Here is a 15,568-nt window from a genome sequence, read left to right as displayed (position 1 = left end):
GGATGCAAATTGGAGGGGATTTGTTCGAGATGCCGCAGGCGGGCTGGATGGTGCTGACAGAGCGGCAATTGGTGATGGAATGAATTGCGTAGTAGGAGTCTGTGGTGTCAAAGGGAAAGTCTCCTTCGCTGAAACCGCGGGTCATCGGTTCAGGTTGACGCTGATTGGCTGGGACCGAGCTAGGCCTGAGCAAGGCATGTAATCAGTCACTAGCTGTTCAGTCAACGCTGCAGTAATTATATTATATCTGAACTGATATTCCTCTTCTACAACTACTCGTCATGGTGCTAACACAGCTTGAAAGACTGTACAAGTACAGTGCTTGCGACGTACGTCTTCTACTTGAAGCCACTCTGCCCGGCTGAGACGTTCAGATATCAGATGCGCTGCTCAAGCTCGGCTGTACTCATGGAGGCTTCTTAGCTGACATAGGTATTCCTCTCGAGCGCGAGGAGCATACTGCATATCTACTGACAGCCTGATCAGTACAACGAACCAAACGCACCGAGAAGACAATTGCACCCGCATCGACCGTCCTGTTCGCATCCAAGACCGCGACCGCGGCGCCGTCCGTGGCAGACAAGAGTGTAGAGCAGAACATCAAAGCGGGAACACCATATGCAGACCTCACAAAGACCGGCACAGTCGTAGTCCTGAGCCAGCCAGCCGGTCAAACCTGCGCAGTCATGGGCGGAATCATGGCAAAGCGCATGGAGATGTTGGGCGCGCAAGGCATACTCGTAGACGGGCGCATAAGGGATCTTCCCGTCCTGGACGAGGTGAAGCTATCGGTAAGTCCAAGAGAGCAAGAGTGAGACAAGACCATGGAATTGAACGACCACAAAAAAGGTCTGGTCACGCTCTGTCTCCACGGTCGGTGCGGGAGCAGAGTCCAAACCGTGGGCATGCAATGTGCCTGTTGAGATTGGAAAGGTGCTGGTCGAGCCCGTAAGCTACTTCTATCTCCCTCGCGGCGTCGTAGCAACGTCGTGTTCTGCACCAGGCAATCTTATGTTGTGACAAAGGGCGATATCATCTTCATGGACCCAAACGAGTTGTCTGTGGTGAGCATACCCAAGTCGAAAGTCGACGCGGTGCTTGAAATCTTGCCTGGACTTACTGCAGCCGACGAGCGTGTGATGGTCGACATTGAGAAGGGCGTCTCGGTTGCTGATGCCTTCAAAGCTCACAGATAGATAGTGTTGGTACTGGCTGACTGAGTATCATCCATGGACGTGTGTGATTGAGGCAGCAGTCCCATGGTTTGTTTCATGCTCAGCCTTGCAGTCGTGCAGGGCTCCATTAATAGACTGCAGATGGATGCCTTACAGCCAGACAGACATTGTCCCTTTGTTCATTGGCTTTGTTGTGGACGTCGAGCGCTTACCATGTAGCGCTGTCAGGAGTACGTACCAGCAATACCATCTAGTGTTATCATACAGCCGACATATATATGTAAACCAGCAAACGTCATTCTAGCTATCAGCCATATTCCTGTGACGCGAAGTTATACTGTCGCTCTGACAGGGCATCCGTGTACCTATATCCGCACTCTCATCGACGCCTCGCGCATGAAGGCACACAAGGACATGTAGAACCGGCTCATCATGCATCTCCCCTTGCGCCCCCCGTCACTCGTCAGTAGTCTCTGCAGTGGATCGTCTGAGAAACACAAACAGCGGGCCAATCAAGTGTGCGCAGTGGTGTGGTCTTCACTGCCCATCACCAGGCCGGGCGCTTAAACATCTGCACGAGAGCACACCAACGCACGCCTTTCAGCTCCGACCGACCAATCAGCGTCCGCGTACCACCATCTTCCCCCAGACTCCTCCACCCAGTCGCATCGGGACCACCAGGACAAAGAACCAATCCCGTATACATACACTTTTAGTTCATTCCCCTCTTCTGCTCTTCTTTCCAGCATGTTGCTGTACTGTCTGTCTCGTCACATCCGACGTACCAGCAGATCGCTGCTATATCTACTGCTGGTTCCTCCATAAGAACGACGACTCCCATAAGGCCCCGCAATGTCGAGCTCTGCATTGGCCTCCTCCTCCTCCTCCAAACACCGCTTCGTGCTTCTGACGTTTGCAGTCTCAGCTGCCGCCTCGTCGGGCTTCTGGAGCGACATATACAACTACAAAGCTCCTCCGCCGGAATTGGGACCTCCGGGTGCTGCGGGCGCTCTGCGAGACAAGAAACAGTTACCCTGGGAGATCTGTGGCATAGTCGGCGCCTACCTGGTGACTGTGCTGGTTGCACTGACTCTACTCCTGACCGTCGGCAAGAGGATGAGACGAGACGCGGAGTTGTCACCTCTGACCCTGGAGATAGAGATGGTCAAAGCGGGATCCCAGGCGTTTGATATAACGCCAGTGTCCCCGGCCTCGACAACGAGATCGTGGTTCCAGAAAAAGTTCCATAGGACACCTTCGTTCAGGAGCGGCATGAGCAGCCCCACGAGTCCGACCGTGCAAAGTGTAGCTTCTTTCGACCATATGGTTCTGAAATCAGACAAGGAACAGCGACAGCGGGAGATGGAGAGGTTGTACGCTGCTGTCATGGAACACCAAGACGAACAAGAAGCCCGCAAGTCCGCACAATCGATGGTCACTGATCCTGAAGTGGACCAGACCAGCCAGGACCACAGACGCCCGCTACAGATCAACACCACGGCCAAACACTCCGATCTATATCCCAGTCCACAGAGCGCGACCACTCCAAGAAGCTTCTCTCGTCCTCTCCACCCAATGGAGCCACCACGCAGTGCTCGCAGCACACGCTTCGCAGAACAACAACAACCTGAAGAACGCAGCTCGCCACAGCGCAATAATGCAGGCGCTCGCCGTGAACCCGCACTGTCGCCCCTTTCCCCGCGTAAATTCCTCTCCAGAGGCCCCCGACGCGACTCCGACGCCTCCAGCTCCAGCAAAACCCGCAAATCTCTACACAATCTACGCATCTCTGGCCCGATCCAGAAATATCCAGGCGAGCAGTCCGACGAGGAAGCCCGGACCCCTCTCTCCCCACGCTTCTACGACCCTCCACCGCCACCAGCTCTTCCGTCTATCCCATCGCCACACGACTTTGCTACATCCCAGGGCACAGCACGCAACGCAGACTCTGCATACGCACAAGAAGCCCGCGACCAGCCAGCTCCTCTGCCATCCGCCCGCATCCCGCGCATAAACACACTCGCGCCTCCGCCGGCGCTCAACATCTCACCCGCAAAGAGCGCCGCGAGCAGCACATCCACGCTCCCACTCCGTTCGTACCACGACGCAGCAGGCCTGGCACCTGTCCCCCCAACGCCGACCAAGACAACGTATGTACAGGCGCGGAAAGACAAACTGAGTCTCACAACGCCGCGCACGGGCATGCCCAACACGCCGTATAGTCCGTATATGCCCTTTACGCCCATCACGCCCGTCACGCCCAGCCATCTAGTGACGAGGAAGGATCGCAAGGAGAGGAAGAAGATGGAGGGGAAGAGGGTGCTCCGGGAAGATGATATGGTCAAGGAGGAGGATGAGCTATGGTAGATGATTCATCATTTGACGGTTGTTTCTCGTGTATATGTTTTACCTCGCGGTTTCGGGGCTGGGCTTGGAGGGGTTGTTATGCATTCATGGGTGATGAAGGTCCCATGTCACACACAATTGCATCAATATACTGCATGATTTAGACCTGACTTGACATGACATAGGGGTGTTGATGGCTTGAGCAGTTCACATGGTCATGTTGCATTCTTATCATTGAACATCGAGTCTCTCCACTCTTCTGCCTAAGGACTTGACCTTCCGAAAGCACTCTCAGCTGTAGCAGGCCTTGGTGCCTTGGTGCCTTAGACTCAAGCTGGGGAAGGGCCCGCACGTGGTAGGCACGCAGCGCATCTGATTGGCCAAACAAGCTATAATGCCAAGCCTGGGGCAAGATGGATGACGGCAAAACAGCGTCCGAGCTCAAGCTACAACTTCCTGGGGAATCCCATTCACTTCAGCGCGATCCACGAAACGGACTATGATGTACTAAATACACCCGCTCTCCAATTCAGGCTTCTCTCTTCTGTTTGCCCACCGTGGATCTCCAATTGGTACTAGATACCTCAGCGGCGAACATGGCATTCAAGTCTGCGAGTATTCTGACAGGCGGTCTGCTGGCGGCATGTCTCGCTGTCACAGCCGCGATGGCGACCAGCGGTAGCAGCGCTCTACAGAACATCCTCGACAACGCCGCCAGTAACGACTTATACCGCTATCCCACAGACTTCACGCGAGGAATCATCCCAGTAAGCAGACATATCCAAGAACAACCAAGAACAACTTCCCCCGTACTCACACGGCATGAAACCCCCCAGAAAGCATTCCACTCGCACAACGACTACTGGCGCGACGTCCCCTTCTACACCGCCCTCTCCCACGGCGCAATCAGCATCGAAGCAGACGTCTACCTCGTCAACAACACCGCCCTCCTCGTCGGCCACGAGCCCGCCGCCCTCACCCCCGCCCGCACCCTCACAGCCCTCTACATAAACCCCATCCTCGACACCCTCCACCGCTCAAACCCCCCTTCCTCTTCCTCCTCCTCGCCCCCCTCCCGCAACGGCGTCTACGACACCACCTCCACCCAGACCCTCTACCTCTTCATCGACCTCAAGACCCCCGGCCCAGAAACCTGGCCCGCCGTCCTATCCGCCCTCGCCCCGCTCCGCGAAGCAGACTACCTAACCACCTACGACGGCGAGACACTACGCCCAGGCCCCATCACCGTCGTCGGCACGGGCAACACCCCGCTCGCGCTCGTCCAGGCGCCCGCAAGCGCGCAATCCCCGCGCTACGCATTCTACGACGCGCATCTTGCCCTGCTCGACACGAGCGAGAGCAATGTAACGCGGTTTGAGGCCCCGATTGCGAGTACGGCGTTTACGGCTGCCGTGGGGGAGGCGAGAGCGGGCAGGCTGAATGAGACGCAGAGGGCTGTCGTGAGGGCGCAGGTTGAGGCGGCGCATGCGCGCGGGATTCTGACGCGGTACTGGGATCTGCCGGGGTGGCCTGTCGGGACGCGGAATGCGGTTTGGAGGGAGTTGTGGGATTGTGGGGTGGATTTGGTGAATGCGGATGATTTGAAGGCTGTGGCGGAGGAGTGGGTGATGGAGTGATTGGGTGGGGTGGCTCCGAGCCTTTTGACTCTGCCCCGGGATATATTTATGAGTAATATGGGTGACAAGAGTAAACATGTCCCGAGCCCTACGACATGACAGTAATGTAATCAGCTAGAAACGAATGCTACGTTAATGTCTTGGAACGAGGGCGACTGTTGGTGGTGGTATCTTCTATACATGCCCAAACCTGACCCCCAGAAAAATGAATGAGCACACACACCCCTGGACAACGCTCCATCATAGCAAGCACGCACGCACGCACGCACGCACGCCGTCTTTCCACAGTCCAATTCAACCATCGGCCTCATATCACCGGCGCCTCCCAGGCATCCCTCCTAATCTTCAGCAGACTCGCCTGCTTATGCGGAAAGGCAATCTCGCGCTCCTTGTAAAACCCGGCTTCGAAGCAATACTGCGTCAACCTGTCACAACAAACATTTTTTTTAGCAAAAGCCCTCACTTTGCGAACGAGAACAAGAGACGCCCCAACCCCACCACTACCACCACCACCACCACGACCAAAGGTAATTTACTCACTTTACATTGTCCACCCTCGGCTCCATAATCACACAGTCCGTCCGCCCATCCACTAGCCAGAAATAGTGCACCAGCGCACTCAACCAGGCACGCACCCGCGCCGGCCCCCTAAACTCATCCTCGCCCACAAGACAGTGTATGCCGCGGTCGAAATGTCCGATCCCGTCCACGTACCGCCCCAGCATGTCCTCCTTTGCCCAGTACAGCTCAAAGTAGCCAAACGGCCGCCCGTCCCAGCAGCCAATGACCGGGAACGAATGCCGCGACGAGAGGCTTGCCTTGAGAAACGCCTCCTGTCGTGCCCGCGGGCCGGCCTCGCCCCATGCTGCGGATACGCGGGGCTCGTTCATCCATTTGTGCAGGAGATCGAGGTCGGACGGGCCTTGGGGCGCGGGACCGGATGTCGGTGGCCAGTCGAGCTGCGAGTGGCGGAATTGGGCGACGGAGGGTGGTGTCGCTGCGCTGGGTCCGCGGTGAGGCGGTGCTTTCGGGCTTAGGGAGGCGACGCGGAAGGAGAGGTACTGGCCGAGAGAGGGAATGTAGCGGGTGTAGAAGACTTCTCCCTGGCGCGGGGGTTTGGGACGGATTGGGTGGCGAACGTGGTTTGTGAAGGTGTATTGCTGGGGAGGTGGTGGGAAGTATGTGGGAAGGTGGGAGGTAGAGTGAAAGGGGCCTTGGACGGAGGAAGACCACAGGCCGGATGATGTGGGCGGTTGGGGGTCTGGAGAGTCGTGTTTGGGGTCATTGCTTGGAGAGCTAGGGCGGGAGGTGTATGGCGAGCCCGTGAGATATGGAGAGTGGGCGAGGGCGATTGAGGTGTAAAGGTAGAGGCGTGGATCGAGTTGCCAGAAAGTCCGCCGGCTGACGAACATGTGTAGCCATCCCTCTCCTACTTTGTCTCCCTGGTCTAGTCCAACGGTAGAGTCTTCACTGGCTATGAGACCCATCCTTTCTAGCTTTGGCAGGAGAACTTTGCCCTTGAATATCCCCTCACGGTTGATATTGATCCTCCAGTCCCCGCGTGGTTTGCCCTCCTCAGCCGTATACATCGACTGCTTCGTGGTAATACGTGTGTCCGGCTCAGGCTGGTGGAAGTACCACCACAAGGTGGCCCATAGCATCATGGCGATCTGTCGTGTCGGCGAACCAGCAGGCTTAAAGTCATTGCTGTTCGAATTGGAGATCGACGAGATGTAGAGGTGGTCATTACGGAGCGTAGGTCTCCGGAAGCGATGTATCCTCTTGTTTCTCGTCTCTTGGTCTGTCATCTGCTCAGACGCAGCAGTATCTTCCATATCCTCGTCCTCGTCGCCATCTTCGGAGTTGAGTACGATGGTCCAGCCGGCAGGGAATGGCGAATGCGTATGGCTCAGCTCGCTTGACTTGAAGAACAGTCCTCCAAACACCGGACTCACTTGCAGGTTCTGGCCGTTCGGCAGGTGAACGATCTGAAGCGACATTGTTGTTGTCCGTTCGGTGCGGGGATGTTTGGAGGGGTAGCTATATATAGAGCATTTGGAGACGATGAGACTAATGAAGCCTGGTTAGAGGCTTGAGCTCCGTCGTAGAATCGAGTCGGGACAATGGGTGCTGTGCGCACATGTAGAGAATCTGTTGGGGCATGAGGATGAAGAGCCTGTAAAGAATGTGTACGGATGGTGACATGAAGAGCCAGTCGCGTGCCCGGTGGATCATCCAGCTCCACCGGGCGACAATCTATCAGGAACAGCTTACGCCACAATACTTTACTTTACGCCACATGTTGACAGTCCGTCATCAACGCAACGCAATATTACAGTACTGGCACTGTATGTTGGTGCTGAATCGTTCCATTTAGAGTATAGCACCGGAAGAAGGAATGTTATCTCTAATGGCTGACTGGCGAGTCCGTGGGGACTCAGTTGCCTTATATTGGCTTTTTAGTATTTACTATTCGTCGGCATCTATAGGCTTTCTATACGCTTTGGCCGCAAATGTCTCTGTTCACCAAGCAGAGCGTGATTTGTCGTGCATCAGGATACCAGAACTTCATGGAAATCCTGCTGTCTTCGAGAAGTGCATACCCGCAGCGAAATGGTGCAGTTTTGCCGCCACAGTCATTCGGTCTGTATTGGCATACTCCACCAGTCTGTCGTATAGCTCGGACAGTGGTACGGTGACCCGAGTGATGTGCTCCCCGTCATCCAGGCGTTGTTCTGGCTCTGGGTCACCCTCCTTCAACTTGACCTCCATCATACACAGCTGCATGTTGGCGTTCGTCAAGCCTGGATCTGATGCCACAATGGGACTGATGCTCAGTACTCGGCCTTCATAGCCGGTCTCCTCCTTGAGCTCCCGGATAGCAGCCTGCTCGACTGTCTCGTCTGCATCAACCAAGCCCGCGGGCCATTCCACCGTGTAGGCGTCTAGCGGTGGACGGTACTGGATGACGAGCACGGTCGACGGAGGGCGTGACGGGTGGAGAATGATGTTGCCAATGGCGACAGCATCGACACCAGCCTTGCCACGAGTGCGTCGCTCGGCCATCTCCCACAGTCGAGATTTGCCCGTCTCGTCTTCATAGGCAATCTTCTTCAGACTACACCATTTTGCCTCTTCGGTCGGTAAGTCGGTGACAGAAGTTACCTTTGCAGTCCTCGAGTAAGGGACTATGGCTTCCAATTTCGGCATGTTGCTATGAAAGGATCGCCGAAGAGGTGCGTCGACACAGAACCGAGACTTGAGGCTGGAGGTACAGATTGAAGAGAAGATGATGTGATGTCGATGTCTCATACTTGCGCTGATCGGCGGATTTGCTGCTGAACGTCCCGGATGATATATAGGCTGCTCGTGCTCATAAATACGCACCCATCTGCATATCCGCACCATTTCTTTGAGCATCCCTAACCTACTAGTAGGTTGGTAGCTTCAAAGGAGCTTGGACCACTCTCTGACGTAAGTTGACAGACATCTGACAATACCAAAACACATTTCGTCTGCAACAACCTCCTCGTCCATTTCACACCACCACACACACTCTGCAGACATCTCCAATTGACCGTCTCCAACAACAACCATGTCGTCCACACTCCTCCGCACCACCGCCCTGCGCTCTGCCCTCCGCACCGCAACCACCACCAGCTCCAAGAAAGCCGCTCTCTCAGGCATGACCATCACCCGCGGCAAAGCCACCCTGCCCGACCTCCCATGTACGCCGCCTCCCATACCCCATACCCCATAAATCCAATCCGCACAACAACCTCACGAACGACCAAGCACTAACACGCCAAAAACAGATGACTACGGCGCCCTCGAGCCCGCCATCAGCGGCCAAATCATGGAGCTGCACCACTCCAAGCACCACAACACCTACGTCACCTCGCTCAACAACTTCAGCACCCAGCTCGCCGAGGCCCAGGCGGGCCAGGACTACCAGAAGCAGATTGCCCTGCAGCCGCTCATCAACTTCCACGGCGGCGGCCACATCAACCACTCGCTCTTCTGGGAGAACCTGGCGCCCAAGAGCCAAGGGGGCGGCGAGCCGCCCGCGGGCGCCCTGGCCAAGGAGATTGACGAGAGCTTTGGCAGCCTGGATGGACTGAAGGAGAAGATGAATACGGCGCTGGCGGGCATTCAGGGGTCCGGCTGGGCCTGGCTGGTGCAGGACACGCAGACGGGCAAGATTGGAATCAAGACGTATGCGAATCAGGATCCGGTGGTGGGTCAGTTTAGGCCGTTGTTGGGCATTGACGCGTGGGAGCATGCGTACTAGTAAGTGGTTTCTTGGAGAAGATTTGGTATGGAAATTTTGGCTAATGTGGATATGCAGTCTGCAATATCAGAACCGCAAGGCCGAGTACTTTGGTGCCATCTGGGATGTCATCAACTGGAAGGCAGCTGAAAAGCGGTTCAAGTGAAATGATTCGCACCCATGTGCGGAAGGGAGACTAGGAAAGATGTGTAAAATGTGCAGTGATACATAGCGTGACGTAGCTTTGGTATATAGCCCAACAACCGAAGCGATTCTGTCATAGCAGCAACTCCTCAGGTGCTCCATAACACCACATCATACGCAGATTCCGAAACTGATATCCCAAGAGAAATCGGATGTACAGTATGAAAAGTACCCTCCACCGTTCTAAAACCCCCCGTCGATTCGTTTCAAGTCGTCAAATGGGTATTCAGATCAGACCAGATCCAGAGAAGCCATCATCCGTTCCGCAAAGCATTCACCCTCCCCACCCCACTCGGCATCGGACTATTCCCTCTACTCCCCTGATTCGCACCCACCATCGGACTCCTCGGCACACTCCCATTCCGCGTACCCATGCCACTCCGCCCACTCTGCAACTTCCTAATCTCCTCCTCCTTGCGCACCAGCAGCGCCTGCAGAGCCCTGACCTCCTGCTGCTGCGCCTTCAGCTCGGCCAGGTACATGTTCGCGCGGGTCTCGGCCGACTTGCGCCTCGCATCCTGCGTCACGACCTCGAGCCTGGCCGTCAACTGGGCATTCTCTGCCTGTAGTGCTGCGGAGGTCTGGCTCTCCTGCGTGGCGGCCTGGCGTGCGGCCTCGTACTGGTCGCGCAGGTATTCGGCCACGTTCTTGTCGCTTGCGCTGCTGGACTCGGCTTTCTTGAGGGAGGCGGCCAGGGCGGCATGCTCGTTGCGGAGAGTGGCGACTTCGGCTTTGGCGGAATCGGTGGAGGATTTGAGGGTGTTTGTTGCGTCGGAGAGCTGTTTGCGTAGGGTTTCGATGGTTTCGAGTTTGACTTTGTCTTGCTCCGTGCGGCGCTCGTCGATCTGTTTCTGGCGGAGGGCTGCGGCTTTCAGTGCTTCGACTTCGCGGCGGAGCTCGTGGCTCTGTTCCTTTAGTTCGTCGTGTCTTGTGAGGAGGTCTTCGTGGTATCGCTCGTAGTCTCGCAGTCGACGCAAGGGCACGGTTTCTTCTTGTACTGATGGTGCGACGTTTGCTGGCGGTGACGGGGCTGCAGTCGCATCAGGCATGCGGACGTCTTCGACATCGGCTGCAATCAGCACAGGTTTATCCCCGGGAACAGTGGAAGCGTTTTCGCCGCTTATATGCTGTCTCCTTTCTGGTTCAGACATCCGAACTCTTTTGGGCTCACTATCCTCATCGCTGTCATGAGGTCGTTTCCCTGGAGGCAGAGGCTGCGCAGACAATGTGCCAGATTGAGCAGATGTTTCCGAGTCAGATGAGGATTCTCCGATAAATCGATCCGTGATATCCTCAAGAGCTGGCAGAAATGTTAGATCAGGAGACGCGCCATCCGACGCGCCAATTGCTGTAGAGATCGCAACGCCTGCTTCCTCAGCGTCACACAGTTCGCTTTTGGCGCTGTAGTAGTCCACATTCTTAAAGTCCTCTCGCAGATTGTGTGCGCACTGAAGGAGCGTCAACATATATCTAATGGCATCGATCCCTTCCCTGGGAATGCATCTTTCCACATGTTCGATAGAGTTGATGGGCACGAGCGCTAGTAAAGGTACTGTTGTGCCGCGCGCAGATGCCTTCATGAGATGCTGTATTTGTCGGCTGGCCAAGCTGTACGAACTGTCAAAACACAGGATAATATCTGCTGCGCGAACGACGGCCTTCTCGCTCTCATGACTGGTGGAGAGGATGGAGAAGCTGAGTTCACCATCGCTGTCATGCGTATGAGCCTGAGTACCTGACTCCATGTCGGGTCGAGCGTAGCGGACTCTTTTCGCTTGTAGATAAATTTCAAGTAGTCCAAGTAGCAGGCCGGGCCTTGCGTAGATAACCGCATGGAGCCTAAGATTTCTGCATCCTTCGATGAAGGCTCCAAGGAATTTAAATTTGGGATTCTTCTCCTCCCAAGCTGGAGCAAGCGCTGCTGCCGTTATGCCGTGAAGCACTTCTTCGACGCTAGAGCAATATGACATCTCATAGTTTGCCAGAATATCGCGAAGCTCTGTCACTAATTTCTCCATACTATTCACAGCCTCTGGGTCTCCTGGATTCGCTTGGATTTTGAGGATTGATTCCTCGTTCTCGCTTAATATGCCATCGTAGCGCTGTACAACGTACGGGTGACTGCATAACAATGGGACGAGGTACTCGCCTACTCTGGCTAATGGCTCGTGGACCTGGACATGTTCGTCCTCTAGACATTCCAGTACTTTGATAGGTGGAGGAGATGCCAATTCTGCTTTAGCTTTGTCCTCTGGAGCTCCTTTCGAGGCCATCGGCGACGATATTGTCGTTGCTGCTGCGGCTTCAGCTTTGTCGTCTATACTTCCCGGCGCTTTCTTTGAAGGTGGTGGAGATGCTAGTGCTGCTGATTTAGCTCTCTCCTCTATACTCTTTGGTTTTTCTGGTGTCTCGCCTGTTGAAGGGGCGGCAGGAGCTTCGGCTTTGGCAACTGGAGCCGTTGATGCCAGTGCCTGATTGCGAGCAACAAGGGCCAACATTCTATCCTTCGTATTGATCTTCTTTTCGGGATCGAACAATGTTTGTAGCTTACCACGTGGATCCTCCGGCATGTTCAATTTGGCAGAAGGGCCCACGTCCTGGCGATCCTTCGACTTGCGAAACGAGCTAATCCGATTGTCGAGTTCCAAGTCTGCCTTTGTCTGTACAGAATGCCGCAGAACAGTGATACTATCTGATTTCGGTGCAACTAGAAGACCCTCACTTACTTTTGCGAGACTGGTTGAAGTCGTAGATACGACAACGGCGGAATGCGGATCGGCTTCTTCACGTGAGACTTTGGTGCTTGGACATGAGGAGCAGCCTTCGGTACTGTTCAGGAGACTCTTTGGAGACACACTTGATACCGACAGTGAGGAGACAAGAGAGGTTGGTTTGGTAGTTTTGTCCGGTGTTTGGAATGCAAATGGCCGTAATGGTTCATCTGCTGCGTCTACTTGAGGCGAGGTCTGCGCACGGGCCTCCTTACAAGCCACTTTTCCTGAGCCACATCCTGCTTTGTTTCGCGATGAATGTGACCGTCTCTCACTTTTGCGCTCGTCAACACTGGAGACCGTTTTCGACAGCAACAAGTCCCTGGTCTGTTCAGCATCACTGCGCTTCGCTCCATCCGTCTGACTCTCTGGCTCTGTGTCTGGAGTTAAACAGATTTGTGCTTCGCGCGTGCTTCCCTGCGAGTCAGATGCTACCAGAGAAGCTGCGCTGCTTGTCGATGCAGCCTCTGTCATGACTTGAGCACGATGAGGCGATTCAAGATGCGTCGTTGCGATATTGCTAATGCTAGCTATCACTCTGGGCGTATGAGCTGGCAGAGTTCCCATACACCCACTGTCTGAAGCATTTCGATCACCATTTGTAGGAGAAGAATCACGACCTTCTGCCCTTGCCTCGTCAAGAGCAATATGTCTTCTCAGTCCGGACTCATCAGAATCAACAGCCAGCTCAGATGCGTCAGCTATGCTATCGATTTGCGCGGGTATAGCCTCCTCGACGACAACAGGTACTTCGTGGTCGGAGACATCAGCTGCGTTGTCGGTACATGCAAGTATCTCTGTACCGGCTGCCTCGAGCAGCTTGGGGAAAGACGCCGATTCTTTTGCTTTATGTGTCTCGTCCGTTGGTACGGGTTGATTCGCATCAGGATCTTGGTCCACTGAGCTCTCATGAGCAATGATACTGCCTAAATCTGACGTGGACTGCTCACCCAAAGGAGGGGATTCAGTCAACTCAGCTACCTTCTCACTGTGAGCTTGTAGTGTCTCTTCATCCTTAGCTTTGCTCTGTTTGTCTTTCAATGATGCGTCTTCTGCCTTCCTTCTCTCCCATTTCTCGAGAGCATCCTCGCTTGGCTTCGTTTCCCACGTGAAAGGCCATTTCTCATTCGTCTCCGGATCATAGCCTCCCCATTCAACTAGGTACTCAGTCTTGTAGAGAGGCGCGGCTTTTGCTCGTGTCCTCCCTGATGAGCACGCTCTTCGTTTGCGTGTGATTTCTAGCTTGCGCTCTTCGTGGATCTGCGCACATATCCAGAAGCCATCACCCACGTATCCGGGGGCGTCTTTGTATGGATCTTCTTTCCCCGGTTTCGTTCTTTTGGTGATCTCACGAGGTGTGTTTTCGGGCTTTCTCTTGGGAGCCATTGGGATTGAAGTCCACTTTCAGTACTTACAAGTCTGGCTTCAAAGTCGAGATTTTCAATTTAGTGGCACTGACTGACAGATGGTTAAAGTATGAAAGTCTAAAAGATAGCATGATGCGGTTATAGTTGCAGCGTAGTAGCAGCGGAGTGATGGATGGAGCAGGGAGGTAGGTGGTAGATCTGACTTGAAGTGATAGGCAAAGTTCAGGTCAACTGCGTCAAGCCGGAGTCAGGGTTACTGCCGTGAACAGCCATATAGATGACAAGCAAAGCCTAAGCAGTGAAGTGAACCAGAAAGTGTTATCTGTCTTATTAAAGTGAACAGTCGTCCAAAGTCAAGGTTGAAAACTGAAAGCAAAGTCGGCCCGAAACGGGCTCAGGTGTGTTTGCCCTGTTTGACTCCCGATGCGCGCTACCAGTGTCACCAGCACAGATGATTGTAAGATGGAAACTACCTCAGTCATGCTAAGGTGGGTGAGGTGATAAAGCCGTATTGTATAAGAGCAATAAGAGCACATTTGTTGTTCGGACCAATTGACGTTATAGCGAGTGGGTGGGCCCGCACCACTAGACCCGGTTGGGTGACACAAGAGCCTTATTTGATTGGTAGGCTATAAATACACATACATTCCTCCCGTCCAGGAATAATGGATTCACGACCCTTCAGTTCACTCTTTTTCGCTCTTCTCACTCTTTTTCTGTTCATTTTCTCTTTTCTTCTCTAGCTCCTTTACCATCTCTGGTGGGCTGTCTTCTATGAGCTCACTCGAATCGTTCAAGCCCGTCCACTTCGGCAGACCATCAGGAATGTCAATGACTCGCTCGTTGTAGAACATATGGCATCTATGCAACTATTAGCGTGTTTTGTTAAGCACATATGGCTACATGGACTTACTGTGGCTTGAAACGTTCCTTGTCGCTATCCTTCTTGAAGTGAATCAGTGTCGGAAACAGAAGTATCATCTTGCGCCCTTCATCCATGATCGGCGAATGGCAATATGAGCATCGCACTTTGCATGGTAACTTGTGCTCGATCGATTTCTCAGTTGGGTCGTACCACTCGAGCTTGTGATGACCGTGACTGAAGTTGATGTCCTCTTTATGGAAGATGGCAGCCCACTGGAAGGGGGCAGCTAGTGATGACAATCAGTGGCAAGAAATTTGACAGGATTGGCATGTCGTTTCCCTACCATGCTGAGTCTGACACGTCGTGCAGTGGCATAATTTTGAAGCCAATGGCGTTTCACGCTTCAATTGATACTTCACCTGGCCACAATGGCAGCTGGCTTCATATCGAACTGGAAAGTCCTCGTTCGAATCGTGTATCTTGTATGGCGCGCGTTTCTTCCACTCGCTGATACCCTCAGTCTCGTCACCTCTGTCCTGTTGGTCTTTCGGATTACCTGAGGCGCTACGTTTTTGAGGCATGTTTGCAAAGGCTAATGGAGTGCCGTTCCGATTGAAATAAAGCGGTATATGTTTGCAAAGAGTGGTAGGGCGTCGATGGAGTACGCGAGCGGCCATTTTATGGCTGCACAGGCAGGAATGGCAGCAAGGCTTGTCGCTTCCAAGCTTGACTGCTTTCTCAGGAGTGCAGCCTTACGACGCCATGACGAAGAAACAGTACGGCCATTCCGCCTCCAATTAAAATGTGCTGGTCATCGACATCAGTTTGATGCATGCGAACATGGGACGTGCTTCGCGGCGCATGGCGTAGCGAGTAGCACATCAATCTGTCTCATGAACCCGTCGTGACGTCAACACATGTCACGGCATCATA

At 54.1% G+C, this 15,568-nt stretch overlaps 8 protein-coding genes across 8 annotated transcripts; 4 read left to right on the top strand and 4 right to left on the bottom strand.

Moving 5' to 3' along the window:
• The first annotated feature begins 222 nt into the window (after nucleotides 1–222).
• Nucleotides 223–1,480, top strand: EJ05DRAFT_479138 (DlpA domain-containing protein). Its single transcript, XM_033744614.1, has 5 exons — nucleotides 223–329; nucleotides 375–432; nucleotides 487–791; nucleotides 850–948; nucleotides 1,026–1,480. The coding sequence occupies exons 1-5, from the start codon at nucleotides 282–284 to the stop codon at nucleotides 1,194–1,196; spliced, it is 681 nt and encodes a 226-aa protein (XP_033597153.1). The 5' UTR covers nucleotides 223–281; the 3' UTR covers nucleotides 1,197–1,480.
• Nucleotides 1,481–1,878: 398 nt separating this feature from the next.
• Nucleotides 1,879–3,777, top strand: EJ05DRAFT_130438 (uncharacterized protein). Its single transcript, XM_033739144.1, has one exon. The coding sequence runs from the start codon at nucleotides 2,028–2,030 to the stop codon at nucleotides 3,540–3,542; it is 1,515 nt and encodes a 504-aa protein (XP_033597152.1). The 5' UTR covers nucleotides 1,879–2,027; the 3' UTR covers nucleotides 3,543–3,777.
• A 409-nt stretch (nucleotides 3,778–4,186) lies between these two features.
• On the top strand, nucleotides 4,187–5,158 carry EJ05DRAFT_443132 (uncharacterized protein; the record flags this gene model as incomplete). The annotated part of the gene is made up of 2 exons (XM_033742068.1): nucleotides 4,187–4,288; nucleotides 4,358–5,158. The coding sequence occupies 2 exons, from the start codon at nucleotides 4,187–4,189 to the stop codon at nucleotides 5,156–5,158; spliced, it is 903 nt and encodes a 300-aa protein (XP_033597151.1).
• A 5-nt stretch (nucleotides 5,159–5,163) lies between these two features.
• EJ05DRAFT_479136 (uncharacterized protein) lies at nucleotides 5,164–7,383 on the bottom strand. Its single transcript, XM_033744613.1, has 2 exons — nucleotides 5,699–7,383; nucleotides 5,164–5,583 (listed from the first exon to the last, which is right to left on the bottom strand). The coding sequence occupies exons 1-2, from the start codon at nucleotides 7,156–7,158 to the stop codon at nucleotides 5,466–5,468; spliced, it is 1,578 nt and encodes a 525-aa protein (XP_033597150.1). The 5' UTR covers nucleotides 7,159–7,383; the 3' UTR covers nucleotides 5,164–5,465.
• A 131-nt stretch (nucleotides 7,384–7,514) lies between these two features.
• EJ05DRAFT_479135 (NUDIX domain-containing protein) lies at nucleotides 7,515–8,851 on the bottom strand. The gene has a single exon (XM_033744612.1). The coding sequence runs from the start codon at nucleotides 8,366–8,368 to the stop codon at nucleotides 7,727–7,729; it is 642 nt and encodes a 213-aa protein (XP_033597149.1). The 5' UTR covers nucleotides 8,369–8,851; the 3' UTR covers nucleotides 7,515–7,726.
• EJ05DRAFT_130443 (manganese and iron superoxide dismutase) lies at nucleotides 8,709–9,692 on the top strand. The gene is made up of 3 exons (XM_033739145.1): nucleotides 8,709–8,886; nucleotides 8,974–9,448; nucleotides 9,507–9,692. The coding sequence occupies exons 1-3, from the start codon at nucleotides 8,754–8,756 to the stop codon at nucleotides 9,592–9,594; spliced, it is 696 nt and encodes a 231-aa protein (XP_033597148.1). The 5' UTR covers nucleotides 8,709–8,753; the 3' UTR covers nucleotides 9,595–9,692.
• On the bottom strand, nucleotides 9,664–12,365 carry EJ05DRAFT_130518 (uncharacterized protein). The gene is made up of 2 exons (XM_033739146.1): nucleotides 12,184–12,365; nucleotides 9,664–12,131 (listed from the first exon to the last, which is right to left on the bottom strand). Exon 2 carries the CDS (start codon nucleotides 12,128–12,130, stop codon nucleotides 9,887–9,889), a length of 2,244 nt encoding a protein of 747 aa, XP_033597147.1. The 5' UTR covers nucleotide 12,131; nucleotides 12,184–12,365; the 3' UTR covers nucleotides 9,664–9,886.
• Nucleotides 12,366–14,456: 2,091 nt separating this feature from the next.
• On the bottom strand, nucleotides 14,457–15,216 carry EJ05DRAFT_488855 (uncharacterized protein; the record flags this gene model as incomplete). The annotated part of the gene is made up of 3 exons (XM_033745748.1): nucleotides 14,457–14,631; nucleotides 14,684–14,921; nucleotides 14,979–15,216. The coding sequence occupies 3 exons, from the start codon at nucleotides 15,214–15,216 to the stop codon at nucleotides 14,457–14,459; spliced, it is 651 nt and encodes a 216-aa protein (XP_033597146.1).
• Between the last annotated feature and the right edge of the window lie 352 nt (nucleotides 15,217–15,568).

The sequence above is a fragment of the Pseudovirgaria hyperparasitica genome, assembly GCF_010093815.1.
Source record: "Pseudovirgaria hyperparasitica strain CBS 121739 unplaced genomic scaffold EJ05scaffold_15, whole genome shotgun sequence".
Classification (NCBI taxonomy): Eukaryota; Fungi; Ascomycota; class Dothideomycetes; order Acrospermales; family Acrospermaceae; genus Pseudovirgaria; species Pseudovirgaria hyperparasitica.
This window is presented reverse-complemented; position numbering and strand designations above follow the sequence as displayed.

Excerpts from the sequence above, each read along its gene's own strand:
- EJ05DRAFT_479138 (XM_033744614.1), top strand. The coding sequence starts at position 282 with ATGGTGCTAACACAGCTTGAAAGACTGTACAAGTACAGTGCTTGCGAC. Across the intron at positions 433-486 it reads AGGCTTCTTAGCTGACATAG|TACAACGAACCAAACGCACC; the intron begins GTATTCCTCTCG and ends CAGCCTGATCAG. Across the intron at positions 792-849 it reads TGGACGAGGTGAAGCTATCG|GTCTGGTCACGCTCTGTCTC; the intron begins GTAAGTCCAAGA and ends ACCACAAAAAAG.
- EJ05DRAFT_479136 (XM_033744613.1), bottom strand. The coding sequence starts at position 7,158 with ATGTCGCTTCAGATCGTTCACCTGCCGAACGGCCAGAACCTGCAAGTG. Across the intron at positions 5,584-5,698 it reads CCGAGGGTGGACAATGTAAA|GTTGACGCAGTATTGCTTCG; the intron begins GTGAGTAAATTA and ends TTGTTGTGACAG.
- EJ05DRAFT_130518 (XM_033739146.1), bottom strand. The coding sequence starts at position 12,130 with ATGTTGGCCCTTGTTGCTCGCAATCAGGCACTGGCATCAACGGCTCCA.
- EJ05DRAFT_479135 (XM_033744612.1), bottom strand. The coding sequence starts at position 8,368 with ATGCCGAAATTGGAAGCCATAGTCCCTTACTCGAGGACTGCAAAGGTA.
- EJ05DRAFT_130443 (XM_033739145.1), top strand. The coding sequence starts at position 8,754 with ATGTCGTCCACACTCCTCCGCACCACCGCCCTGCGCTCTGCCCTCCGC. Across the intron at positions 8,887-8,973 it reads CACCCTGCCCGACCTCCCAT|ATGACTACGGCGCCCTCGAG; the intron begins GTACGCCGCCTC and ends CGCCAAAAACAG. Across the intron at positions 9,449-9,506 it reads GCGTGGGAGCATGCGTACTA|TCTGCAATATCAGAACCGCA; the intron begins GTAAGTGGTTTC and ends GTGGATATGCAG.
- EJ05DRAFT_130438 (XM_033739144.1), top strand. The coding sequence starts at position 2,028 with ATGTCGAGCTCTGCATTGGCCTCCTCCTCCTCCTCCAAACACCGCTTC.